Source organism: Falco biarmicus, chromosome 7, assembly GCF_023638135.1.
Source record: "Falco biarmicus isolate bFalBia1 chromosome 7, bFalBia1.pri, whole genome shotgun sequence".
NCBI lineage: Eukaryota > Metazoa > Chordata > Aves > Falconiformes > Falconidae > Falco > Falco biarmicus.
This window is the reverse complement of record NC_079294.1, coordinates 6,487,227-6,514,016: the sequence shown is the minus strand read 5'-3', so window position 1 is coordinate 6,514,016 and position 26,790 is coordinate 6,487,227. Positions and strand designations below refer to the sequence as shown.

The window sequence follows — 26,790 nt, the reverse complement described above, 5'->3', positions numbered from 1 at the left end:
CCAGCCGGGGCGCTGCTGGCCTCCTGGGCCACCCGGGCACGCGGGGGGCTCCTGCCCATGGCTGTGGCCCAGCGCCCCCAGCCCCTTCCCGCCGGGCCCTTCCCAGCCCCCTGCCCCCAGCCCGCAGCTGCCTGGGGCTGGTGTGACCCCGGCGCGGGGCCCGGCACCCAGCCCTGTCCCACCCCACACGGTGGCCTCGGCCCCCCGGCCCGGCCTGCCCAGAGCCCCCGCAGAGCCCCCTGCCCCCCAGCAGCTCAACGCTCCCACCCAGCCTGGTGGCACCTGCAAAGGGGCTGAGGGAGCACTCGGTCCCCTCGCCCAGATCATCGATACAGACACTGAACGGGGTGGCCCCAGCACGGAGCCCTGGGGACACCCCATGTGCCCGGCACCAGCGGGATGTGACCCCGTTCCTCACCGCCCCAGGGTTGGCACCAGCTTCTCACCCAGCGCAGAGCACACCGGCCCAGCCGTGAGCAGCCAAGCCACCTCAGCTATTTAGGATTAAATACCTCTGCCTTGTAGGCATCTAAAGGGCATGCTTTCTCCAGCACTGGCAGTTCACAAATCTATTAGACAACTGTAGCAACCTACTGTTTTGCTGGTAAATGGAAGGTGAGATCCAGCAGGGCCAGTTCAGCCTGTCAAGTCTTTGGTTTTGACTCAAATCCTGGGTGATGACAAATGGAGCAAGAACAAGCTCCACCATTGTGGATTGCTGTTCTCTGTTTGCTATAAACAAGCAAGTGACCAACCTGAATTCTTGCCTGACAGTGTCCACGTGCACCTCAGTTTGTACCAAGAGGACGTGTTAGTGCTAAGGCCTTATTTTGTCCCAAATGCCGACCTGCATACTTTTCACATTGAAAGGATCGAGTATTTCTTGAATTTCTTAGGGCTGGGCCAGTTTTGATGTTATTCTTTTGGATTCGGTATACTTTATGTTGTCCTTTTGGGTTGCTGGTTAATTGTAGCAAAGTAGCTATGCAGTTTTCTAGCACGTTCCGCAGTCATTTCCTACTTTTAGAGTGACTCTGCTTTGGGAGCCTTCCCCTCGCTCCTGCCTCGCCGGTAATGCTAGCATCAGACACTAGGTGGTAATCGTCTTCTGGTAAGCTCAGCATGCGTGTCGCTATGTGAAAATGCGTTTTTACAGCTGTTTTTGCACCAGTGAAAGGCTGTGAGGTGTTTATTTCCGAATAATAACCTACAAAAGTAATATTTTGAAGTTAGTTTAGTTTGTGTTGGGTTTAGTTGGATATAAACCCCTAGGAGTTAATGTGTCAATAATTGTTTTTCTACCCATTATCTTAACTGGTCGTGGTTATTTCTCCTATATAAAAGCTGAAAGGTCATTGCTTGTTATAATTTTCTCAGAAAGATGAAATTCATATGTAAAATTTCTCACTTTGCTTCACAGATGGTCAATTATTTTTTTCCTCTGTGGACAATGGTTCATTAAAATACTTGCAGGTATCATTGCCATGATTCAGATTATAAATCATGTTCCTTTAATCCGAAATTCTTTGGGTAGCCCCTATTTATGTACTGCGTTTTGTAGACAGAAATTTAAAGCATGTTATAAAATGAAGAGGCTAAGTACATAAACTATATATATTTGCTTCCCTAATACATCTTTGCTGAAGTAATATCACAAATACTGCTGAGGATGTTGTTTAAATCATGTGTATATGGTTAGACATAAGTTTATATATTTCTTAACATAGGAAATGTGAAGCCATTTATATTTGAGGAGAATGTTTGTTTCATGTGGATTTTTCACTGACTGTTTGCCTCCCGGTCCAGCTAAAAGGTAATGAATGACCTGTCAGTGCTGGTATGGCCTACTAGATGCTTTTTCCTTCCTTATTTAAGGCTTCGAAGCAGCTACAGGGATTGCTGCAGTCAGGCTGCAACGGAGCAAGGTTTCCTTCTCTGCTGTTTGCTGGAGCAGGAGGTCAGGTCCCTGGTTACTGACGATGCCAGTGGGTCTGGGTGCAGCAGTGATCCCTAAGAAGGGAGGCTGGAAGCACTGGGATCGAGTGAGTACATTTGAAGTCCAAGAGGCAATAAAGGGGAAATAAAAATCATCAAGCCTTGTACTCATCCAAGACAAGTGACTTGTTTTCTGAATTTGTAGGTAAGGTGGAGTTCTTTCGTAGGCTGTTGTGCAGTGAAACAATCAAGTGTAAAGAAGTGTGAGACACTGGGCTAAAATCTAGGATATATAATAAATGGAACTTTAAGTGCTACATATTTGTACAGCTTGAAGAAAGCTTTGGGAAAATTTGGGCAGATTTGGGAAATCTAATGCATCATGAATGCTGAATTAATCTAATAGGCATTAGAATAAATAGTTTAAGTGAATAGTTTCTTAGTTGTAGTTAGACAAATATTTCCATTTGCATTGCAATGTGTATTTTCTGATGGGGGAGGTATTTGGTGAGTTTTCATTGCTTGATTAAATGAAGTAGGTTGAAGAACTCTGTGTGTGTGTGGTGTTTTGAGGAATTCGGACATGCAAAATGTAAAAGTATTAAAAAGCATTCTGTGTCATATTATGCAGAGCAATCACACAACTTATCTTGTAAGGGTATGTGGAAGGAGACAGTGTCTGCTTCCCTAAGGTTATCTGATCAAGGACCTTGTCAAATGGGAAGCTAAGGAAAAGGGCAACAATAAACAAAACATAGAGACACGGACCTCACAGAGAAACAATAATGACAAGAATGACAAAATAATGACAAGAAAGCAGCCTGCTCAGTCACGCTAATTGATGGGCTACCAAGAAACTGCAGGCATCACTTCAAAGAGAGGCCAACCTGGACTTCACAAGGGATGGGGATGCAGACCTGGGGGTCCTGGATACTGCGGTGGGGAGGTGGGAGGGGTCTTGTTGAAACTATGCAAACTGATAAGGCATTGTGCAGGGGAAGGGGATCAGGGGAACAAAGGAGGAATAGACAGAAAGAGGTATAAAAAAGATCAGATCTGTGTGAAATGGAGCTGCTCAACACGTTTGACCGAGCCGTGTGCCTGGTCGCTGCAGTCTGTCCTATCTTCTTGCTAAATCCTCATAGAATTGTCTGTTGTGTGTAGTCACAGCTGGAGTTTTCTTAGATTTTGCTGAAATGTAATATTTACATAGAATATGAAGGTCATATTTATATACAGTATGAACCTTAATGAAAAGCAAGTATAGGTGAGACCAGAGGAGGGAGAACTAAGAAATGAACACTCAAACTGTCCAGCCGCTTCTGCCAGCATCCAGCAGAGGAATAAGTTTTGACTATAGCAGTTAAATCTACCTGCTAATGTGCACCAGAGCCCTTGTGCAATTGCTCCCATCTCTTACTCCGAGGCTAAGTGTTTAACTTCTTCATTTACCCTCTGTTCTGTACATTTTTTCTGCTCTGTGAACTCAGGCGATAGGCATGGCAGTTCAGCCTGATCCGGGCTTGGTATAGGGTACTGGAGACTGAGGGGAAGAGGTTGTGATGCTCGGTGTTGTTCAAAGAAGGAATGCTCCCTCCCGCCAATCTCTCACAGGTGGCAGGGAAGAAGGACACCATCTGCCGCTGCCCTGTCTTGATGAACAGAATCTCATACTTGGGAAACAAATAAACTCCCTCAAACCCCACAACAAACCCCAAACACTTGAGAGGTGTGTAGCTAAATGCAATAGTAAAACTCTTTTTAAAAGACCAGTGCTTTTTATAAATGGGTTTAGTTTAGACAATATATTACCTATACCTTCATGCTATTCTAAGAACTTCAGCACTGAGTCAGGATTCATCAGCAATGAGAAATAAAGCTTTCAAGTGATTACCAAATAAACCAGAGCAATAGAAATGCTTTCTCTTTAGATTTTCATGTATTCTATCACGTATATCTATGTCTGTAAGTTGTCGCTCTAGTAGTATTTTGGCTACATAGTGCATATTGTTAGTGCTAGTTGTCAGATGAATAGATGTGGTTGAAGGGCATGTATACCTTTCCTACATTTTCCCCTGGATTTTTTTTTTTTTTTGCTCTAACACAAGACAATAATAGAAAATAATTAGTCAAGCATAGGTAGGCAAAGGCTGTGGCAGTTACATGTGCACGCAGATTGCCTGTACGTCTCAAATGGAAAATCCCTTGATGTTTCTCTGGTCGGTTCCTAAGTAGTTCTTATATTCAGCAATTTCAGATGTTTGAAAATGGTCACCTGTAAGAAATGAAACACCTGTCAACATTTTCAGTTTAACCTCCTTATATGCTTAACACTGACTTTTTAAAGTCATAAACCAGGTTCTATTCTTGTGCAGATTATAAGCAGTGTCACTTGAATTTTGCTGTAACTCCTTGGTACTAGTCTTTCCCTAATTGTATTTAACATTCAGTGAAAAAAATAAGCTGTGCTGCAATTGTGACTTAAATGTGCAGATGGAAGTGAGGAACTCCTGGCTTCTGAGATGTAATTATGGCTTTGCTTGACATTAGAGAGCTGTTAAATGGATAGTCAAGAAGTACAATCTCTATGAAAAGTTAGTAGTCTATAAGGGCAAAGCTTTTCTCCTATTTTTCTAATCTGGATTTATTGATGGATTTTTATGAAATGGGGGTTTATTTCTATTATTATTACTTTTGCTCTGTTTTAAGCCAGCTGTAAATTGCATATTTTAATGGATTTCTAGTTATAGGGCTTTTTAGAGTGCAGTCTAAAATAAGAAAAAGTGAATGTAATACAACAGCATATACTGAAGGCAATTAACGTCACTACTTACATGGCAATTAATGCTACTTGCTTAGTTTACAGGGCTGATTCTAGTTTCATTGAACTATGCCTGGCTTAAGCTACCTACTCTTAACGGCTCTTAAGTGATAGGACTAATTAATACTGAAGCCATGAAAATGTTCCTTCATAGTTAAGTAGCTCCTAACTGATGGGAGCATAAGCACCAGCCACCCCAAGACCAGAGTTCCGTGGTGCATCATTAAATAGGCCACTAGATTAACTGTCACAGAACAGCAAAGCACAAATACAAATCGTGGATCAGTGCCTAGCAGTGCTAGAAATACAGCACTTAAGGGAGAGATGACATTATTATATACTAGATGCTTGGGCAATGCTCTGTGCATTGATACTGTATGGTCATTAAAATAAAGCAAACATGTTTAAGTCCGAACCCTTCCCAATCTCCACTTAAGTATACCTGTATTTCTAAGCCAGTCAAAACCAGGGTTGTTTCTATGCAGATATAAAATATTTTGAAGTCTTTGTTGTCCTATACTTTTTAAAAAAGCTTCTTTTTCTCATTAATGAAAATAACTAGGCTAATTTTGAGAAACAGCCTTTGCTAAAGGTTGTTTGGGAAGACAGAAGGGACTCAAAGTGATAGTTTTTTCAGCTGTTAGATGAGTATCTGTAGTACTTGATTTTTGACCAAGAAACTCTTTACGTTCCAGGTTGACAGAAGTTTGGGGCAGAGGAAAACAGAAATGCAAAGTTCTGCACAAGCAGTCTAATATATTCCTTATCAGCTGGTCAGGTTTCATTTCCCTGATATATGCAATGTAGAGTCTTTCATGACCATACAGGCTAAACTTCTGTGTAAATACCAAAGCAGAAAGAAAAATTAAAAAACTTCAAACTTACATTCTGTCCTATCAGACTAAGAAATGCAAACTAGATGTCGTCCTATAAAACTTAAAATGTTTTTTGAAAACATTTTCTTGCTACTTTTAAAACAACTCATTTAACAAAGATGTGATTTGTATCTTTGCAAATACTGACAGCATGTTTGTAATGAGAATGACCTCAGACTTTGGGTTCTTCTTTTTACAAGATTTTACAGAATAAAGATTGAAGATTTTCCCAGGTTTTATCAAGGCTTTTAATCTGAATGAGAAAAATAAGGTAGAAATAAATGGTAGTACTCAGGTTAGCACAGAAGCAATGTTTTCATTAAATGGTATTGAACATTCTCATATGTGATGTCTTTGCCTTAATATAGAAAGGATATTAAGTGAGCCTATTAAATATTAAAATGCTTATACTTACAGTTTTTCTTACTTGGAAAACTAATGCATATTTTCCCGATATTTTTTTTTTTCCTCTATTCTGAAAAAGCTTACTTTCTTCATGACGATACTGTTGCTGGATGGATACTGGACTCACTTGCTAGATTTCAGATTGAAACATGCAGTTTTAAAGAAAAATTATAATGCATGGAAGACAGGAAGAATCACAGTCCATTAAGATAATGAATTCTCAATCATTCATCATAAGTTCACAGTGTATGTTATGGTTGGTGCCAGCAGCTGCCACACTGGAAGCTCTGACCTGTCTTGCCTTTTTTATTTCTGGCTTTGAATTCCAAAACTTGATGCTTTTGCAGCCTGTAGAGTGTATTAATGCAGTTGGTAAGTTTGTGGTCTCTATATGCAGTTAGACTGGGCTAAACTAAAGCTAGTCTGTTTAAATTACTCTCATTTTTGATCCATCGCAGAACTTTCTGGTTGAGAATTTTCTCAGCCTGTCTTCTTCCCACTCCTAAGGGTTACTGTCGATGCCACAGCCTTCTATGCACCGCTGGTGCCTCGTGCTCCCTGACCAATAATTACCCGCAGACTCACACTTGGCAAACAGCGACTGAAGCCCGGATATTTTTTTCTGCAAAGTTTAAAATTGCTTTAGGAGGTGCCTTAAAATTAGCAGCAATTTATCAGCGCAGAGGTTTTTAAAACTCGGCGAGAACTGGACTTTTGCAGGTGTTTGTACACAAAGGCTGGCTTAAGAGTCTGGCCCCAGACTTGTTGTATTGAGTCCATTTTATGGGCTGCAAAATCATTGACTCTTGCGTAATCGTAATCTGAACTCATAATCAGCAACCTGTTAAGACAGCAAGTAGTTGAAGAATGGCAGCTAAAAAACACCAAGTACTTCATCAGTATATACTACATGCTATTATTTAGCGTGGTTTTTTATGTCATAGGTGTGTTATGTGAACTTGGGAGTCTTTTAGCTTTGCTGACAATCTCGGATGCTGTTTCACCTCACAACTAAGTTTTTGTCATGAAATGGGCTATCTGTTCTCCTGCCTAAGATTTCTTTGCATTTATACTTTACTCTCTCTTTTCTTTATGAGTCCATTTATAAACACATCCTGTACCCCATATGTTTTTTTGTCATATTTGCATAATGTTGGTATATCTTTACTCTAGCAGATAGATAGGGAGAAATATGATACTCCCACATCCAGCCAATATAATAAATTTACCAGCCATTCAGTGAAAAAATAGCCTTTAAGGCTACATTTCTTCGCTGTGGTTATTCTTGAGGTATTACGAGTCTTGTCTAGAAATTTATAAATACAGAGTCATTTCATAATACAGCAATTTTGGTATAATTATTTCATAAATATTACCCAGATTTTCCAGGCTTTTCTGATGGGATGTGTAAATCTTAAGTATGTCAAGAAAAGATTAATGTGAGCTCACTCAGCCCATCCGTAGCTCATGATTAATGGGTCTGACTCTGTTATCTGACAAAAACGGAGAGGCATGAGTGTCTGACGTAAGAGCAGGTCAAGAAGAGGCATAAGATGGTGTTTGAATTCTTGCTTTTCTGGAACATGGAATTATGCGTACTAGCTTCTGTAATGATTGGTGATGGGAAATAACTATTGAGTGAGTCAGAATTTTGCAGGTGAACAGAGGACCAGAGGGATATAAGAGAGGTTAAAAGGGAGCTTGGACAGTTGGAAGTGGCTTAAACTATGTTTTTCTTGGCTTCTGAGTTCTAACAGTCTCAGAGAGAAGCCTTAGGACTGCTTTCTCCTCCTGATGCAGCCCAAGATACCTTTAGCCTCCTTTGCAGCAAGGGCACACTGCTAGCTCATGTTCCACCTGGTGTCCACCAGGACCCCAGGTCCTTTCCTGCCAAGCAGCTTTCCAGCCACTTGGCCCCAGCAGGTACCAGTGCATGGGGCTCTTCCTCCCAAGTGCTCAGCTTTGCACTTTCTCCTTGTTGAACTGTGTGAGGTTCCTGTTGGCCCATTTCTCTAGCCTGGCGAGGTCCCTCATTCACTCTGTTCTATTTAAGACTTGTTAAACTCTGCAGCCAGAACTTCCTCAGTCATCACTGTCAGCTTCCTCAAAGGCCTGGACATACGGACAGATGTTGAAACACAATGGCAAGATCAGCGCGCTGTGCTGGACTAAGCAGCTGTTTCGTACAAATATTTTGTCTAGGACTGTGGTAACAGAAGAAAGTGGTAACATGAGCTAGAGGAGGGAGAAGGATGGGAGAGCACTGGTATGGGGTGTCAAGGTGCTATGGGTGCAGGGGAACAGCCAAGTATACCTTTGGACCAACTGACACCCCCTTGGTTGGGTCTTGGTAGGAGCTGGGTGTATTGAGGTCAGGAGAAACATCAGCCCACTGCTGGAAAACTAGAAGTCTTTAGGTTCTCCTTGCTCATTCTTGTAATGGGTATATGGAGTTGGGAAGTAGGCAGAGCCCCCCCCTGAGATGATAAGCGTGTACATTCTCTTGATTTATATTTTTACTCAAAATGAAAGTTTTCAGAATTTCTACAGATATTTTTATTTCTTTTATGCAAGTTCCAGAAGCTTGACCGATCTTAAGATGGCGATATTTTTGTCTGTGTAAATCAAATATAATTATTATAATCAGATAATTCATATTATGAAACAGAAAAGACAATTAGGAAATCATCCTCATTTGTTTATTTCTTTTCTACTGAGCTGTTCTTAAACAGCAGCTGTGGGAAAAGTTTGTAATTTGGTTTTGATTATTCTTCAGACTATTCATTGACTATAAAATATATAAATGTATTCCCAGATGGACTGGAAAACCAAAGAGCACTTCATCTAGCAATGACAGGTTGTAACTTAAACAGACATTATAGGCTAATTTTCCAAAGCATTTTCTCCTTTTTTGGATGAGTCAGTCTGCTAGAGATTCATTCAGTTAAGAATTTGGCTTTTGATAACTATCTCCCTTACATATTGCCTGGTTTTCTGCAGCTTCCTGCAGGTGGGTGAGATACATAATTCTATGCTCTCCTGAAGTCCGTCATTAACTGGGTTTAAGCCAAAAAACAACAGTGTACATGCCATCCCCCCATCAGAGGTTTAGAGAGCAAGAATGTTGTATTTATTACAAAGTATATGGAGAATTCTGTGGAGGCAGTATGCAATTGCTGTAATTCAATTTTGGCTGGTATACCTGAATTTCTTACTCTGAATGAGGGATGGAATACCTTTGTGGAGCGTGAAATGATTAAGAGTGCTTATATTCTTAATACTTCATTTATTCAATGGGCAAATATGTTTGCTGCTGATGCTCTGGAGTTTTGGAAGTTCGATCGTTGCCACTGAATACTGAGTTCCTAGTAGAGATGGAGCAGAAGATTGTAATTTAGGTGGAGGGAGCACACCAAGCAAACCAAGCCACATAATGAAACAGGAATAGAAATGAGGCAAAGATGGAAACGTTGGGAAAAGGGAAGATAAAAACAGAAATATTGGAGCACAGCTGGAATTGTGTAGGAATTTTTAACGTTAAATTGTATTTACCAAAGGATACTAACTGCCAAACTTCTATTTCTCTAGGAGGTTTATGGAGACTCATCTAAGAACAATTCCAAGTGATGCTTTTTCCAATCTCCCCAACATCTCTAGAATGTAAGTTCTGTTTCTGATATTATTCTTTTGCCTCTTTTATTAAAAATCACATTCCTTCTACAAAATTCTGTGTATAACATCTTCTGAAATGAAAATATTCTTGCACCTTTGCTATCTCACTGCTTACATTTTAGAACTGCAGGTGACAATCCCATTGCTTATAACCTGAACCAGCTATATAGAAAGGCATACTAGGCATTTTTGGATGATTTATGGAAGTAGATTTGGTAAATAAGGCTATAACACCCCCCACTCCCCACTCCTATCAGTTCACAAAATATGACAAATGGTTTCATTCATAACAAATGAACATATTCCATTGCTGGTCCTGGCTAAAAATTTGTTTCCGGCTCCCAGCATTATTTCTAACTCATTTCATTGGAGACCCCGTGGCATTTCTCGACTAGGGATGGACTTTCACCACAACATTATTATTTGTGTGATGTGAGGGGGACTTTCATTGTGTCACTTCCTTTGTGTGTAAACACATGCATGGATACAGCCCACAAATGCACAGCCAGCAGCCTCTACCTATTTGCCTCACAACGATATTTGTCCCATTGAAAGTGGCTACCCTTGCGCTGCACTGCTCGTTGATGTCAACAGTCTTGAGACCTTCTTTTCCTCTGTACTGAATAGAAAGTGTAGTTGTCCTCTTTATGAACCTTATTTAAACAACAATTTTGGAGCTACCATTTCTCTTAAATGAATGCATATCTATGCATTCTTGATTGCCAGAGGAAGAGATTGTTTCCCTCTGCTGCTTTGCCGCAGGAATGGAACAAAAAGCATTTCAATGAAATGCTGAAACAAGAAGCTAATTCTTGTCAGAAATGCATCAGTGCACTGAAAAAAAAAAAAAGTGTTGTAGGGTATACAGATGCAAGAGAAATTTCTGGTTTACACCCTTAAAGTTGCATATATATTAAATCTTGGTAGAAGGGATTCACCTCATATTTCCTACCGACTTAGGACAGGTTGAGTATTGTTGTTATTTTATTATTCAGTAATTTTATTATAAAGTCAAGGATAAGGAACCTTGTTCCTGGGCTCAGGATGATGCTTTGGGGTCACATTCACGAGTAGCTCGCAGACGCCTGACCTATAGCTCCCAGAGCAATTCTCCCCACAGCTTCTCCACAGGCAGCAGCATCCCCACATTGCACAGTGTGCTCTGCCAGCAGCCCCATGCGGAGCACAACATTTCCCCTGCGTGCTGTCCCCTCTGTGCAGCGCAGTGCCTCGTCACATCCCATGCACGCTGCTGTCCCACAGCCAATGCCACTACACGGCTGCCCACGCCTCCATGTATCTGCACCACAGTGCTCCCAAGCCTGCCCGCTCCCCAGTGCCAGCACATACCAGCCCCAGCTCAGGGCTCTGATCACCTTCTCCTCCATGTCCTCTTCTGAAGTACCCCTCACATCACCAAGCTGCCCTCCATCAGCAGCAGAGGACAACAGGGGCGGCGTGTGGGCAGCAACACAGCAGCACAGGGGATGCTGAGGCTGGAAAAAAGTGAGGGAAGATGGAGAGAAGGAAGAAAAGGGCAGGAGGTGCCTTGCAGCTACCGCCACATGCTGCTCTGCTTTAAATCGGGTGTTCTCAGGCTCTTTCTGAATGGGCCAATGGTGATTAAAGTGTACCTGCAAACAGACTTGCTTTGAAGCATTTGGTATTTAAGCTATGACTGTATTCATGATGGGTGTTGAAGGCATTTTAAAATCCTGCAAATTAAACACAGCTGGTAGGAGAGGAGGTGCTGAATTGTAACACGCCTTCAAAATGGCAATTTTAACACGCTTCCCCTCTTCTTCTGAGGCAACTCCTTCCAGTTCCGATTGCTATGGTTTGTATTTCTTACACTTCACGTGTTGTATTACGTGCTCATTAGCCAGAGCCCAAAGGTTCTTGGAGGGACTCTGAACACTTGGAAGTAAATGTTTATGCACCATTAATACATGCTTCTGTTTGACATTCCTGTCTCAGAGGAGATTTTCAATGTGTTTCTGTGGGCTTTTGGTTGTTTATCTAGATGACACTAAAACAAATAAAACTACTCCTTTTCCTGTCATCAATGATGATGTGGTTTAATTAATGTACACAAATACAACTGCTTATGAAGCAGAAGAGTGGAGGTCAACACACAAAGAAAACAAGCTGTTTCCTTCCCACTTTTGTCCCACAGCTGAAAGATATAAAACTGTAACTCAATCAGCTCCAAGCCAAGCAGGATAGTAAAAATGTGATGTGCAATGTGGTGGGAAGAGACGTGGTGGCGGTAGGGTGAGGGAGGGGGGGAATCCCCATTGCCGTTCTTCTGCCTCTTTTCTCATGAGAGCAAAGCACTTGCCCACCCAACGTAAGGTGACCCCTTCTGATCGCAGAGCACATGAAAAGTACCATCTAATTCCTAGCCCCAGCATGGGGTTGCAACGTTTGTTCATTATCAGTTTTTAATTTCATTTTCTGTCAAGCTGATTTATATATAGCTGTTTGCTACATAGAACAATTTTTTTTTTTTTTTACTGTGCCATCGATATAGCCTATCTGTTGGTGTGTTAAAATGTAGGGTCTGTTAAAATGGAATAATTAGTTTTCTTTGAAGGCTGAAACTCCAGTTTCCTGGGCAATAGACATTTATTGCTTACAGGAAAACAAAATTAAAGCATCTCACATAAACATCTAACTCAGAGGTACAGACCGGAAATACTTTATTCTATTCCTCTGTTATTATCTTCTTTCCTTTTGGAAGAGGCAAATAGCTTTGTGAAAGCAATACTACTGTAGAAAGAGAATCTCTTGGTCATACGATTTCTACTATTTACTTTCCTGGTACCTTTTCAAACACTGTTGAACACATCTCCAAAGTGACCAATAAAAAGTAAATCTCATGCTAGAAGGGTTAAAATGAGTTCAGGTAATATGCTTTTAGCTCCAGTCTGGAGAGGACATAAATTCCTTTGGAACAGTTAGTGGTGTTAGGCATCTGCTGGATGGGTTGTTAGAGCATGCGCTGGTCACAAGTATTCTTTCCAATTTTTTTAAACATTTAAAATGTTTTTTAATATCCATTGAAAGAAGTAAAAATTTACCTTCTTTAAAATTTCCACAAAATATAAAAATCTGATCCATAATTGATGGTATTAAAAAGCCGTCCTGGATTAAATGATCATATTTTAATTTGCCCTTTACTATTATCACTCTTAATACTGTTACTGGAAAAAAATGGAAAGATTGTTAAAAATCTTTGCTGTTTTGTTTAAGGAACACAACCCAATTAGAGCTGATGTAAACCATCAGTTGGATATTTTTAAGTTAGGTATTATTCTAGGTCTTTGCAGGTCTAGTGATTAAAAGGGAGGAAAGGCACATAATACAGTCTCTTCATTGTTATATTTTATTTTATATTGACATCTAAAATCAATGTCTAAGACTCTTCTAGTCAATTTAATTTTCTGCACTTAAAGTAATGATTAAGTTGCTCAGGGTTTTTGTAACCATGCAAAATATTAAAAACTGAGTCAGTAACTTTGATCAAGAGTATCAAAAGATAGTGCTTAAATGTTGTAATTATAATAATAAACATAAAGAATATACAAGGCATTCCAATTATTTTAAAAGCTCTACAGATCAGAAATATGATATAAAATATGATTAGAAAACTAAATAAAATACAATAATACATCTTTTAAATGCTATTCCAGCATTAATTAATTTTAAGACTAGGAGATATTTTGAAAGACAGAATCAGATAATTTAACCCAAACAGTAATTAGTTAGTTAGTCTGAAAATCAGCACCAGTTAGTTGTATTGCAACTTTATTCACAGTTCAAAACCTTTAACAGTAGTTGCAGTATTATCATCCTCCGAATGATGGTGGAGAGATTCTGTAGAGCTGTTTTCTTATCACATTTGGTAGATTACTGGCAGTACAAATGCTACGCAGTCTAAACTGTGCAAATAAATATTTCTTAAGCTTCTGAGCCACGTTACTCCTTGCATCCTTTACGACATTCACTGTATGGCTAGTTTCTCTCTAAATTCATGTTAAAGCACATTTTTCCCCTCAAAAATCTCAAAACATCGGTCGCCCTGATGATCTGTTTCTTCCCAGAGAAATTGCAGCAGTCGTAGCAATGGCCCAAGGACCATCTTTGTTTCTTTCCTTCCTTTTTAATTCTTTGATACAGAGAAATTTATCTAGGGCTAGATCTCCTTAGAGGATTCCAAGGTGGTCTTAGATGGGGGAAAGGGAAGAAATATGATTCTGAAATGTGAAATTATTTATTATTATTAGTTTGCTTTTGCTGCTTAATAGCACTTGGGGGGGGGGACGTATTATTTAACTGTATTCTGCAGTACGGTATGCATATAAGGCATCAGTCAAAATCAAAATCCTGTTAAAAGGTCGTCCCTCAGACACTGTCCGTGTGTCTGGCAGAGTTGTGGCAGCTGGATGTGAAAAAGAGTGAGAAAAAAAAGAGGCACGATGGGCGCTAGCCATGGCTTGCCAAGGTCTGAGATTTGCTTCTTTTTCTGTTTGCTGGTGTTTAGCTACATCTCCATAGATGAAACGCTTCGGAGTCTGGAGGCCCATTCCTTCAACAGTTTAAGTAAAGTCACTCATATGTAAGTACTGTAATTAAATGAATGAATACAGTGATAAAATAAATTTGGGGATGTTTGAATTGTCATTCTTGTCTCCTTTGTGGCTAAATAGTCCCTTTCTCATTTCCTTTCTCTGTAATGTGGAGCCAGTCTCTTTTTTTGACTTGTGTTTTCTTTCCCCCCATCTTCTCGGTTCCCTTGCTCCTCTGTATCCTCCCATAGAAATGTAAGGGGTGTAGTGAAAAGTGTGTGGGATTCCATTATCAGCTTGATGACAAGTTGAAATAAACTGGCAACTAAGAATTAGTTCTGTCAAATTACTGAAGGTAAGTGTAAAACAGTTAATAGAAGCACCAGAAATAAAATCAGAAGGGACAAGGCACAGAGCAAAATGGTGCTAGCTGGAGACATGAGGAATAATAAGTAATTATTCCAGAAGTGCACTAGCGAAATTAAGCATGTTTATCTGGTTATCAAATGGAATGGGAACATTATGGACAAAGGTGCCTGGGAAGTGGTTTTATACCTTTTTGTTCTGCCCGGTCCTCACCAAATGAGGCACTAGGGTGGTTACGCAGGTGGTAGGATACCTGCCTCCAGGGAGTCCCTGTCCTTCAGCAGTTCCCTGTCAAAACGTGAAGGTCATGTGTTGAATACAGCTTGATAGGATGCATTCTGCATCTGCTACTCTTCCATGTTTCCATTACCGATCCAAATGAAGGAATGGAAAGTGTGCCAGTGTTGTAAAGCTCAGAGGAGTTGCAGTTTGGCATATTTCAGAGAAGGTTTGTGTTTGCAGAGGTTCTACAGGAGAGCACTGTCGGTCATGATGGATCCAGAAAATACTGTCAGAGAAGAAAGGCTTTTGTGTTCAGAAACAAAGTGTGCCAGAAGCAGATACATCTTTTAAGGTTGTTGCAAGGGGTGAAAGCTACAACCCATTTTCTACATTGATGTCTGACAAAGAAAAAGTAATAATAACCTTAGATAATGCAAGATTCATGTTAGACTCTAGGAAATGTTTTCATATGGATAACGTAAGTAAACACTAGAAGTGTTTTCCTAGGGAGATTGTCCCTATCACTGGAGGTCTTTAAGGCTGTGTAATCAGAAATTCCGTAAATCTATTTAATCTTCAATCAGAGAAAGAGATAAACTACATGATCTCTCAACACTGCTTTATTTTCTATATTTTTTTTTCCTTTTACTTTACATGGTGTGAAACAGAAAGGTTTTTTAAAAAAGCAAGCAATGATAATATCAGTACTGTTACTGTAGAGAGAGAGCAACCAATGCTGAAAAGCAGAAGTTCCTCCCCTAAGAGTGAGTTTCTCGTGTTAAATTGAAAATCTGGGTTTCAACATACTCAAGGACGTGCCAGTATTGAAAGGCAGGTATGAAAGACATGTCTGGGGAATGAAATTTAGAGACCACTGAAATAGGTAAATGTTTGTGCCTTTTTTTATGTTACTAAATTCATATAGGATGCTAAGTAGTTCATTAAAGTTTCTAGAAGTTATCTGGTGAACTTACGTCTCATGAATTAATTAGACTAATATTCAAATAGTTCTTATTATTAGTTTCATTTTAAAATTCATTTGGATTTGGAACTAAATATATCTTTGTAACTGAAGATAAGTTCATAGTTATTTGTAAGTCTTGACACAGGATTTTATATCATCAAGTGAATTTCTCTGCACATCTGTTCTTGATGTGTTCAAATTTTTTGAGTGTTTTCCTTAAAAAGCAAAACTGAGTAGCTGTTCATGGAGAGTCAGGTGGTGGTTTGACTGGAAACCAAGTACATTTTTAATTTCTATTCTGAGTGCCAGAAATAAAATCTAAAACATTGACGGCCTTTAAAGCACAAATAAGCCAATTGTTAATCATTTTCTGTGCTTTTAAAAGTAATGCAGAAGCTGAATAGTTTGTAAAGTGGCTTTGAATAATTTTGTAAATATTCCACAGGTATTTCTGTTATCTTGTGGGTAGGTAGCAGCATCCTTCTTTTTTATGATCATCTCTAAGTAATTTTAGTTAGGACTGCAAAGTGAAATGTTTGTTCAGGGCACATTTTGCCTCTCTGCATCAATGGTCAACAAAGATGCCTATTAGCCACCTTAGGTTTTTTTTACATCTTTAAAGCACTTCATTCCCAGAAGGACTCAGAATGTTACATTGCTGCTGAACGCAGAATTTAAGCACTGTGTGTTAAGATTAAGTTGTATTTATAGAGCGTGTCAAAGTTCCATTTCAAAAGTCACTTAAGATCAGCTCCCATAGACACTCAGATACCTGGCAACTAGCCTGCTAGGCATTTTTAAGCATACTCTTTGGCTTTATCTGCATTCTAGGTGGCTAAAACTACTAAGTTTTCCTACAGCTACTTTTGAAAGGAACCTTAACTTTCTAAATCAGTGGGTTTCAATCTTTTCACCAATTCAGAAAAGCTTACTGATAAAAGTGCAAACCCTGTCTGATGAATCTACCGATAACAAACTCGCTTTTCTTAGTTTTTTGGATCCTTTGGAAGTAATCCTTTCACCACAGCAGTCTTTTGATTATTATTTGAAAATTACTATCATGTAACATTTAGGCACCTTTGAGTATATTGCTCAAAAGTGATAAATGTAAAAGAAATTGTGAAATCCAGTTTGTGTATCACTATCCTGTTAACTGATGTTAACTGATGAGATCATAACTATTCAAATATCTTTTATCCTTAGGGGCTTAGCTTCATAGGCTCCAATACTGATGGAGCTATAGATACCCTTTAAATCCGTGATTTTAGGAGGGGAATCATCCAGTACTCTGCCATTAATGATGTTTGAGTGTGCAAAATAAGGACAGCAGCACAGTTTATGAATGGAACTGAATTTGAAGATCTTTCTCTTTTTCATGCATATGAAATGAGAGGCCACATATTCACAGCCAGTCAACAGCAAGAGGCACATTTTTCTGGACTAGAAATAGGGAAAATTGGATTTTTCACCTGATTTTTTTTCTACTGCATAGCATTCACTTTGGTCAAGTCACCTTTTATCTTTTTATACCTGTCATCCTCTTCTTTAAGAAAGCTTTGTAATACAATGTTTAGGATGAAATGCAAACATAAATACAGTATACATTAAAACATTACCAATTCAAGGAAATTGAACAGCAGGGACATAAACCTTTCCTCAACGTACAGCTGAATCATATTGATTTCCTCACTCACATTATTTAAGCTTTTCTCTGATTGCCGTGCCAACTGTCTCATCTGGCAGTTTTACATCTTTTATTCCCAAATTAATTAGTTTTTCATTTGCTTTTTTTAAACAGCACATGCCCTCTCATGGACCAGTTACTTCCTAAATCATAATCTGATTGAATCTCATCGCATCATTTTGTGCTTTCAATTTTAGTACCATCTGCAGATGTCGAATTCTTACTTTCAGTAGCCTCATCCAAATCATTACGCAGAATACTATGAGTAACAACAAATCAAAACCTGATCATTCCATGTACTCCAATGCTTTATCCATTGCCAGGCTGAAGGATGATCTAAAGACTGTCTTTCCCTGGAATATGTTTCGTCCACAACAGAGGAGTATCTGGCCAGGAAGCTCATGAGTCCAGCGTTTTAAATGTAGTCAGTGATGGAAAAAAACATGTCAGTTAAAGTTGATGGAGCAAATTCCACTGTTGGGAGTGTGATAGCTACGTAAGTAATGAAATAATTTGAGAGAAGCAAGAGACTGACACGGAGAAGATTTCTTTAAAATACAGAAACAATACTGTTCAAAGTAGCTAACAGACATAAAGAATATTTGAATACAGCACTATAATAGCAGTAGTATGGGTATTAATTGAATCAGTTTAACACACAAGTAAAAGTTAAATCCTTATCTCCCTACAATGTTGGAGTAAACAGAGTAAAAACTGAAGACTTCAAAGGTAGAGCAGAACTAGTTTGTTAGTACAACAGTACATAGAGAGTCTTGGTACCTGTATCTACATACTGATTTATCTACTGTCTTATGTCTCTTTTCCCGCTTTTGTTTCTTAGACAACTTGGTTGGGCTGATTTTATCCCGTAAAAATTATTCCAGTGGCAGAGGTACCCTTAAAACCCAACTTCCTGATACCTGTAAGTTACTTGGCACTATTAGGGCATGGTAAATTAAATACTACCAGTTTCTGCCCATGGAGTCTCTGCCCAGTAGCACCCCTTCTTGCACTAAGACCAGAACATCACCCACGCAACCCGCACCACCATGCCATCTATACCTGTCACCTTCATCAGATTTCTCTATACAGGTAGCAAGAAGTGCTTCCCTCAGCCCAGTGCTCCACGGCTAGTCTCAGGAGGAAGACTGGCACTGTTCTTTCTTTATGGTTTCTATATTAGGAATGGCTGAGAGTTTTTCCAGCTGAGTTTTAAGTCCAGAGCTGGTTTAAGGTAAAGAAGTAGAAGCAAACATACAAAAAGGGCAATACCTTCTGCAGGCGGCAAAAAGGCCAGGAAAGGAAAAGTGTGCGTGTGATGGGGACAGGTATGGGTGGGTTTTTTTTTCAAAAAGATGAAAATTTGGTAGGTCCACTGAGACTAGATGGGGAATTTTGGCACAGTGATTGGTGCAGCCTGTCGTTCTGGATAGAAAAGAAATAAATCTGCTGAAAGGAAGAGGAATGAGAAGGATTGAGGAAAATTGCACTAAGGGCACAGACAAACATTTCAGGAAAATGAGGAAGAGTCATGATGCCAGGCAACGATCAAGATGGCTGGAGGGGCAGCAGCCCCATCAACACACCGACAGAAAGCACCAAACATGACCATAGCCATGATCAGTGTCAGGCCGGTTCTTCAATATGTCCAGTCTAAAAAGCCATCTGCAGACCAAGCTGTCAGCTGGGTAAAAGTATTTAAAGCCATAACTGTGGACAGAAGACATAAGGAATGAAGTCAACGTTACCTTTTGCATCAGTATAAAGCAAAGAGATACACCATGCTCTACCCTGCTGGACATGGCTATGTAGTGAATGCTGCGTCCATTTCAAGTCCCAGCATGCAGTTAATTTCAGTGACCTGAGCCATCTTTTGGATCCACTGATGAGTTCCGTAAAAAAGACAGGAAAAAATAATACAAAATACTGTTAGAGACATGGAGGGAGTAACCAGAAAAATAGGACATAAAATTATAAGCTAAATAGATGGTTATAAATTGATAGGATTATTATACATCAAACCCAAAAGTTTTCCTTAACTTTTCATTTTACTCTACCTTGCAGACACACAACTCTTACCATCTTCAGAGTAACAGCCATTACCACAGGCTACTGCTTTAATTTTTAAGACCATGCAGACAAAGGATCCATAATCAGATCTCAGGTGCTTCTTCCCCTCTTAAACCAGGCAGTCTCCAGGTTTACTATTCTATTACTATTACTATTTCTATTTCATTTCTTCTATCCAGATGAAAATTCATCATTGTAAGATTGCTCAGAATGCACAGTGGTCTTCAGCTAGTGCTGGCCAGTACAAAAGTTCATCGCAGGCATTGCATTCCTGAAATTTCATTTTAACATTGCTGATTTCTTTTTATGATAAATAATTAATGATCAATGTAGTAAATGCTCCTCCTTTTTTTACAGTGAATTTCGAAATCTTAGAAACTTGGATTACATAGATCCAGATGCCTTTAAGAACCTTCCACTTTTGAAATACCTGTAAGTATTTAGCACCTGTAACAAGTTTGCATTTAAGCTTCACAGATGACTATGCTATAGCTGGGTTTTTTTCTTTGCATTTCTTTGTGGACCTGATTGCAATATTTTTCACTGTTGCTTGATTTTAATGACAGAAATCTGACTAGGGTAGGGGGTGGAACTTTGATGACTTTTGCAAGAAAGGAAAACATGTTCACAAATTCATCAGTAATTTCATCATTCTTAATAATGGGAAGAAGGGACACAACAGAAATATACACATGTTTTATATTTAAATAGGTATTTACACAGGGTTTTAAAGCATATCTGCTAGATAGATGTGAAAAGGCCGTCTATAGACACCAGATTTCATATGTCCTCTATGGCAGAAAGAAATCCTGAAGAATTCTCTGTATTCCCATGAAGTTTCTAAAAAGCAGCACAGAGTAACCAAACCATGAAATTCTAAAATTATAGCACAGGAAAAAGAGATAAGAAAGATAATAACTTCTGGGATTTTGAGTAATGTTTGGAAGACTCTAAAAAGGACCGTGTGTGCTGTGGGGAGGAGGGAAGATTTTTCCTATAGATCTGAAAGTAGTAAAAAAAAAGTAGTCAAAACAATTTAATTTCAGGAAAATAGTTTTAAAAATTGATAATTTTATTTTCTTAAGTTATTTCCACTCCACAGGAGTTCAGAAATAAGGGGCATTAACTGTATTCACATTTCAAGACAGTTTCCCTTTTTAGAGCTATTTGAACAGCTCGTAGCATCAATGAAAGAGGACTTGGGGGTCCCAACTATTGTCTGAAGCAGCCTTAGTATCTCAAGTGAATCCAAAGTTATAGGGTTTTTTTCTCCGTATTCACCTCATAGGCTGCTTCCCTCTGCAGATCTACTTAGCTGTCTTATCATATTGTGTTCCCATTTTTTAGATTCTATAATTTATCATAAAACTGTTATTTTGAAATTTTTTTAATTGTTCTTGCATTCTTTGATTTTGGGACAGCTGATTATAAGTGAACTGATTGACAATAGAGAGAATGAAATAACCGTCCGGCACTGCTGAATGCTTTCAGTACCTTGTTTGCTGTTGTTCAGTGATCAAGTACACATAATTCTTTCTGTTGCTTCTCTCCTTCAGTGGTATTTTTAATACTGGACTCAAAGCATTTCCAGACCTCAACAAAATCTACTCATCTGATGTGAACTTTTTACTGTAAGTATCTGTCCTCACAGCTGGTGGGAATACTGCCATCCTCAGATCCCAAGAAAACCTGTGGTGAAGGTTTCTGTTCTGGAGAAAAAAATGCTGACACAGCACTTTTTTGTCAAGCCGTATTTCAATTATCATTAGTACCAAACCTGAAAAATGCCAGGTCACCTAGCACTAGACATTTGACCTGGATGAGAGATACGGACACACAAATGCATTGCTCTTGAATTAGCCAAGGCAAGTAATACACAGCTTCCGCAGGCCTTCTGCTTTATTTTGGTTTGGCTTTGTAATGGCTGTGAAATACCTGAATTAGTCTGAAGTCAGACTAGCGTGACATACAGGACCTGGTCTGACATACAATGACTTCGTGTTAGCAGGCTGTATCAGCATTCTTCTAACCAGTTTGTGCTGCCATGGTGAGCTCACATTGCACTTCTTCTGATACTACTCTTCCTTGAGCTCCTATATTGCTCAATCATAACCTCTGCTGGCCACACGCCACCTTTCTTCTGACCCTGCCCTGAGCACAGAAGGCTCAAAAGCAGAACTGGACAATCTTGAGAGCAATTGTTTATCATGACACCCGTAAAAAGCTCAGCATTGGATGAGCTCACATTTTTAGGAAGATTTTTGGTGAAGACTTATTTTACCCAAACTATGGTACAATTAACATTTTAATAAAGACAACAGAAAAGGAGCTTTAAAAGCAAATTTCCAAAGCTAAGAAATAAAGCAGTACTTTTAAGTTGCTAGTCCAGGAGTACCATGGCTTCATGACAGCCTTTGGCTCAGGCTGGCACAGCATGTCCTTAAGAAAGACAACTATCCATCTCCCTTCTGTCGCTCCTTTTTCCATAATAGTTGAATAACATGTTGAGATTGACAGCATAAGCTTCTATGAACAATTTGTCTAAATACCCTTGCCCAGCCTCACTTACAGAGCCACATTTCAGACACATGTCTATAGTCCCACCAAAAGACCAAAGCACCAGGACTGACAGTTGGCTACTTTTAAGATAGATGTCCTAGGTGGAGCCATGTCTCATTAATTAAAGCCCTCAGCTGGAAAGAATTTTCCTATTAGCAAACTTGGGTAATTTAGTTGGGTTTGTTCACATGAGGCAATCCTACATAACACAAGATCTTCTTCCTTTCTCACACCTTAAAACCCATTTAGCTGAGCTAAAGACACACCTTTCCCTCCTTTTTTTTTTATTTTTTATTTTAACGTGGCTTGAGGCAAATTGCAGAACAATTTCTTGGAGAAAGAAAATAGGAACAAAAATGGGGGCAGAGACATCTCCTAGTATTATCCTTAAAGATGTTTCAGAATCAAAGGGTTCTGCAGTAAAAAAAGCAGGTGTTTATTGTTATTCAGAAAACAAAGATGACACCCATCCTTGTGCCCTAACCTGCAATTTAAGTGCAAATTCTGGCTTTTAATGAAATGAAGGAGGAAGAACAGCTCAGATGAAGACTTTGGAAACCGGCACAAAGTAAAAATATTTTGGTCACTACTTAGTCTTAGAGAGAAGTTAACAAGCTTATACTGGAGCAGTGTTCACTGGAGGAGGCTTGGCTGCTGGGTGGGCTGTGTGAAAGGCTATTAAAAAGGAGAAGTTTTATGCTAGAAGGTGCTTACAAGGATGTGATTAATTGTCAGGCGTTGTTTCTCTGCTGCTAAGGGACGTTCTTAGCCAAGAATGGTCAGTCCCTACTGTATGCATGGTCTCCCATTGGCAAGATGAACTTCAGAGCGATGTAGAAATGCTGATTATTTTGCTAAAGACTCTAGACCTGTAGTGAACAACAAGATCTTCCCTCCCAAGGATCTTTTGATACTAGAGCTAAGCCTTGTGCTAGCTTGTGTTCCATACCTGGAGCTGCTGTGTTTGCCTTGGCTGTAGGCTTCTGAGATTGAAATTTAGTCTACCTAGAGCTCTGAGGGATGTCTACATCTTAAGAGCTATTAGGGAGTTCCTCAAAGACCATTTAGCTTAGGCTAAGCTCTATTAAATTGTAAACTAAACACTACGCTTACTAAGTAGAAAGAACCAAGAACTAAATAGGCTAGATGGAATAGAAGCCATTTATATGACCATCTGTGTCCTTGCTTCCAACCATTTCAGTGACTTTCTAAGTGGCAGATACCAAAACATTATTTTATTTCTACCTTGAAAATTTTTGATCAATATTACTAACAAAAACAAACATGGGATTTATATGCCACAGACTTTTTATAGACCTGCATGTTCAAGGGAGGTATTTCTAAACGCTGCTATTCAATAAAAGATCGCCTTTTTGTTTCTTTCATCAAGAAAAAAATCTGCTCTTGAAGAATAGGTTTCTAAATGTTGAATAATGTATAGCTGGGGGAAAAGCATTAACTGTATTGGTATTGGCCCTTGAAGTCAAGCAATTTGCACGTAAATGTTTGTTTACAAAAAAGTGAACCAACCTGAAAAATGTCAAACTAAAATAACTTGTGGTGGAAACCACGTATTGGTAAAAACTACTTGGAATGAAAATGGTTGTAGTAGTGTTCAGCATTAGCACATACATATGCACACATATAGCAGAGAAAAGGAATGAAATTGTTCCTGTCACGTGCGGGATTGTTAGGACTTCTCAGCCCACGGACGTTACGGTCTGGCCTTGCTAGACCACATCTAATCCATAAGCTGAGGAAAAGAAAAATTTGCAGAGTATTTTGGTTTCCAGGCTCTAACATGATTCAGGAAAGAGCAGGAAAAAGGACAAAACAAACAGCCCCTTGTTTCCACCACCTTTTTTCTCCCTCCTTTCTCCAGGTTAGTCATAGTAAAATCTCTTCACTTGTTCTTTGTCCCTTTCGTCACAACAGAGTTTTGGTCTGAAGATGCATAATATTTATTAAGACTGAAGAGTGGGAGTAAAAAAAGTACTTAAGAAATGACAGGTGGTAAAACGCTCATTGGGACAGGAGTTGAGACTGATCGCTAGGTTAGATCGCACAGCAAGTTGTTCCCCTCGTGCTAGATGCAGTTCTATAAAGTGAAAAGCCTCTGCTCTGGGCGATGCGTTACCTATGTCTCAGCTTAGCGAGAGAGCAGGGTCCAGCTCTGAAGGCACTTGGCTGGCTCGGCTGGCACCGCAGCACTATTGACTTTGCTAATTCTCTGGCTTATGAGACAGGACCTGTCTGTGCTGTTACCTGCTACAGTCACCAAGGCTCGCACAGCACGCCAGGGCTCGCAGACCCCCCTGCCCCAGCAGCTCGCTCCCTAAAGTTATTCGACACTTTTATCTACTATCAAGGCAGAGAACAATTAATAATAAAACTGTTCTGGAGAAGCACTGTTTTGGGCAGATGTTTGATTGTGATGTTTTGTCTCCTTTTCCAGTGAAATTGCAGATAATCCTTTCATGACTTCGGTGCCTGCAAATGCTTTCCGTGGGCTTTGTAATGAATCTCTAACTCTGTAAGTTCTTCCAGTTTAAGTCACTTAAAAGTGATTACCTCTCTCGAGCGTATGGTAAAATCTTTAAAAAAAAAAAAAAAATCATCCCTGTTCTACTCTCTACTGGTTTTTAAGAGAAGCACCATAGACAGATAGTATCCATAATCTAGTTTGCATAAATCCTTAACTTCTGACAGTGATTTGAATCAGGTCTGCTGCTTTTCTTTAAACTGGCTTGACCAAAGTGGTTTTGCTTTTGTACGATCCTAATTCCAATGAATGGTTATATTGGAGAAAATGAAAGGGAAAGGTTTGCAGAGTTCTCCTTCTGTACAGCTACAGCATGGTTAGAACTGTGTCTAACTTTTTTGCAACCTAAGTGGTACATACTGTGAAAATGAATGGGTGGCAAATGTGTCATATCTGAAAGAAAATTGTTAAAGAAAATTCACTTATGCAAGTCACACTCTATGTGAGCCACAAGAATGGGTTGAGGGGAGTGAGAATGGCTGTAATGAGTTATGACCTGAACTAGGAGGAAAAACACTAGAATGAAAAGGAAGAATTCTAAAATTCTTTAAAAAATCTTGTGCTGTATGGGAGCAAAAGAATTAATTCTAAAAATTCAGGAAGGCCTGATGGAAAAATCCTACCTATCCTGCTAGGTACTAGTACCTTTAGCCTTCCTTAATCAGTCCTAGCAGAATTTGGTTTCCTTGGTTTTAGATTGAGAGTGGAATGTTATAGCAAAGTGTTCTAGTCTAGTTCTATCTGTGCTGTAAAAAGAAGTAAAAGATGGCACACCTGCCACATGGTATTCTTGATTCAGCTACACTCAAGAATGCTGCTGGGTATTCATTTGACCTTGGACTAGAATTGCTGCTTCTTCAAGAGATTAAAATTAACCCAACTATAAATGTGCTGTTGCCAAGAAAAATGATACAGAAGATGTTAGGTATTCAGGTATTAAAGCAACCCAAAATACATTAATTTTGGTTGGTGTGGTGTTTTTTTTTTGCTTGCAGCAAACTCTACAATAATGGTTTTACCAGCATCCAAGGCCATGCTTTTAATGGGACAAATCTGGATGCTCTGTAAGTAGCAGATCTTCTTTCAGAAAAAAGTTATGTAATAAATACTCTATACTTGTTGGAGGCTCTCAAATACGTATCTTATTCTAATTATTTTAATTAGAGAGGATCCTGATTTCAGCTAGCAATAAAAATAACAGCATTCAATGTCTTTTGCAGTGTGCTTTCATTTGGTATGCATAGTTGTAGTTCAGAAATAAAACCATGCCAGTTATTCCAGTGTGAATTTTGTTTTGGTTTAAAGCTACAATAAAATTTATTTTGATCAGTTAATATCTCTAAGACAATTTGGAAGATAATTATGCTGGTTTACTTACAAGACAGTTTATTTTAGGAAGTGTAGCACTGATAATGGTAGCAGCCCTTTTCTGCAAAGCCAAGTGTTGTAAGGTGTTGGAAGCGATTCAGAGGAACAAGTCACTTGCACTAGAAATGAGAGATGGGCAGCTCAAAAGCATGGAGCGACCATTTCACCTTTCCCTTCGCCTTCTTATTGCAGTTTCTGGAAAACTAATACTTAGTGAGTGAATAACCTTTTTACACCATACCCCAAATCATCTGCCTCAATCATTAACACAGACCAAATCTGAATTTCAGAGGCTCCACTCACTTTGGCAGAGCTTACTTTGGCCCTGCCAAGGCTTGACTGAAAAGTCTGGCTGGCAGGCTCATGAGAAAAGAGATTTCTTCATTGTGAACTCTTAAATTAACTGGAGAGGCATTAGGATGGACATGATTATTTGCTTTATTTTAAATTGGGCTTGGAGTTTATAAAATCATCCTTCATGTGGTCTTAATCTTTCCAAACTACCTCTTTTTTTTTTTTCTTTTTTTTTTTCCCCTCCCTAACAGCTAGATAGAATTCCTAAATTTTGAAAGGTTAGAGTTAAACTAAAGATCTGGGATAGGTCTTAACTCACATTAGTTCAGTGGCTTTGAACTTTCATACGAGAAAGGCAGTTTTTCATGATGACATAGTGTTTGTACTAGAGCTTACAGAAATCACGAGATGTAAAATATGGCAAAATGAATCCAGTGCCTTG

The 26,790-nt window shown here is 39.3% G+C and overlaps 1 protein-coding gene across 1 annotated transcript in view; it reads left to right on the top strand.

Moving 5' to 3' along the window:
* Positions 1 to 26,790, top strand: part of TSHR (thyroid stimulating hormone receptor) — a 69,295-nt gene that overhangs the window by 16,029 nt on the left and 26,476 nt on the right. Inside the window, exons 2-7 of the mRNA XM_056347275.1 lie at positions 9,625 to 9,696; positions 14,255 to 14,329; positions 19,943 to 20,017; positions 21,142 to 21,216; positions 24,600 to 24,677; positions 25,682 to 25,750. Of these exons, the coding sequence (XP_056203250.1) occupies positions 9,625 to 9,696; positions 14,255 to 14,329; positions 19,943 to 20,017; positions 21,142 to 21,216; positions 24,600 to 24,677; positions 25,682 to 25,750 (444 nt within the window). The remainder of the gene's footprint in view (positions 1 to 9,624; positions 9,697 to 14,254; positions 14,330 to 19,942; positions 20,018 to 21,141; positions 21,217 to 24,599; positions 24,678 to 25,681; positions 25,751 to 26,790) is intronic.